This window comes from Echinops telfairi, unplaced genomic scaffold (assembly GCF_000313985.2).
Source record: "Echinops telfairi isolate 266 unplaced genomic scaffold, ASM31398v2 ScPeMD7_7420;HRSCAF=8458, whole genome shotgun sequence".
Taxonomy (NCBI): domain Eukaryota; kingdom Metazoa; phylum Chordata; class Mammalia; order Afrosoricida; family Tenrecidae; genus Echinops; species Echinops telfairi.
In genome coordinates this window covers 48,537,254-48,539,168 of record NW_022111320.1, presented here as the reverse complement: position 1 = coordinate 48,539,168, position 1,915 = coordinate 48,537,254, and the positions used below count along the sequence as shown (strand labels likewise).

Below are 1,915 nucleotides of genomic sequence, written 5' to 3'. Positions count from 1 at the left end.
CAGGAGGGGCTTCTTTCCTGCCTTTCTTTTTCATAGACACTCAGGTGTGGAGGAAGCAAGCCCCCAAAGTTACACAGACATCAGACTGGACGTAGGGGAATCCCAGAGCTCCTGCCTCCTCCGCCAGACTCTGCCCTGGGCAGGGGTCTCTGCTCCTCATAAGGAAGAGGCTGCCTGCATCCCTATGTCTCTAGGGTAGGCAAAGCCCCCCTCCCTGGGGTGCAGCAGACAGGCTTCTCCGGAATGAGCTGATCCCCTGGGGCAGGACTGCTGTGAGATCCGATGCCCACCCCACCCCATCACTACAGGGGGTGGGGGGGAACCTGCCCCTCCACTTCTCTGCTCTCTTCCTATCTCTCCCCAGCTCTCTCTCTGCTGTTGGCTGTCTGTCCACTCCTTTTGTCCCTGCAGCCCTCTCCTCTCTCTGGGTTTCTCCCCCATTCTGTCTTTACATCTCTCTCAGTCTCTGTTCTCAGGAGGGTCCTCCCAGGGTGGCTTGGTGTTCACTGAGTTCCTCTCAGCAAGAGGGGTGTTCTCTTCAGAAGACCACCAGACCCCACCCCCACCCCAGGCCACAGCACCCTTACCTCCTCCTGCTCTGGGGAAGCTGTGCCTGTGTGCCTGTGGATGCATGCATGCATATGTGCAACTGAGAGAGCTGAAGGGGCTTCCTAAAACCTCCCCATCTCAGGAGGAGCCGGTGTCCTGGACCGCAAACAAAACTTACAGCAAGGAGAGCCCCTCCATCCCCAGCCCCCAACCCCGAAACAGACGGCCACCAAAGCCCAGGCTGTCATGTTCCAAGAGAGGTCAGAGCCGTGGTGCCCACAGAAGCCGAGGAGAAAGAACACTGACCACAGCTTTCCAGACCTGGGGCCCCATATCCAGGCTGGCCAGATGGGGAGACCACAGGCTGTGGACCCCAGGTCCAGATACCCTGGAGACAGCAAACTCTCAGGGTCCAGGTTCAGGGGGAGACTCCCTCCCTTCTCAAAGTTCGGAGTCCTCTGCGAAACTAAGGCTCCCTTCCCGGCCCGCCCCCAGGACCCCAGAGCGAACCCCGCGGCGCCTTCCTCCAGCGGGCCGAGCGGGGACTTACCAGCACGTATGCGTGGCTGAGCACCGGGCAGCAAAGCAGGAGCGCCAGGCCGGGCGCGATCCGGGCGGCCCCCATCGCCACCGCCTAGGGCCGCGTCCCGCGGGGCAGCCGTCGCCGCCGGCCCTGGGGGTGGTGGTGGTAGGTGGGGTGCAGAGCTGCGTCAGGCTGGCTCGCCCCGCCCACGCCCTGGCCTAGGGGACCCGCTGCTCTACCTGAACCGAACAGGCTCACAAAGCATTGAGTGGCTACACAGGCTGCTGCCCTACCCCTAGAACCTGACCTTCCAGCCCTGGAGCCAGGCAGGACCCAGTATACTCAGAGCCTGCAAATCTAGCCACAGGTTCCCTGAATCCAGCATTCCTCCTTCCGCCCTAGCCCTCTGTCTCAGGTCAGGGCTGGCCGGTTCTCTGCACGCACCTCTGCCTCTCCAGGGAGCAATGAGGAACCCTGGGGATCTCTAGCCCCCACTCAAGGGCGGCACCAAGCTTGGCACTTGGCTGGCACATAGGCCAATTACAAAATGGGGATCCAAACAGGCCCTTCCTCTGCGGCTTGTTGGGAAGTTCAACTAGTCTGTGTAAGAAGCTCCCAACAGCGAGTGGTGTGTAGAAAGTACTAACCCAGGGCTGTGGAGTCCCTTCTGATCATAATGACCCTGGAGGGCAGAGAAGACCTGCCCTGGCGGGTTTCCAAGGCTGTAATCTTTACAGAAGCGGACTGCCACAGCCGTCCTCTACAGAGAGGCTGGTGGCTTCGAACTGCCGGCCTTCTGGTTAGCAGCTGAGCCCTAGAATATACCACTGAAGCATTCACTAG

At 60.7% G+C, this 1,915-nt stretch overlaps 1 protein-coding gene across 4 annotated transcripts in view; it reads right to left on the bottom strand.

Moving 5' to 3' along the window:
• The window catches only part of PTH1R (parathyroid hormone 1 receptor), a 25,017-nt gene that overhangs the window by 17,923 nt on the left and 5,179 nt on the right, over nt 1–1,915 (bottom strand). The window contains exon 1 of one of the 4 annotated variants that reach the window (XM_004703995.2): nt 1,100–1,179. The exons of the other annotated variants lie outside the window; for them this stretch is intronic. Within the exon in view, the coding sequence (XP_004704052.1) occupies nt 1,100–1,174 (75 nt within the window). The 5' untranslated portion in view covers nt 1,175–1,179. Of the gene's footprint in view, nt 1–1,099; nt 1,180–1,915 lie in introns of those variants that run through there. 4 annotated transcript variants of the gene reach the window in all.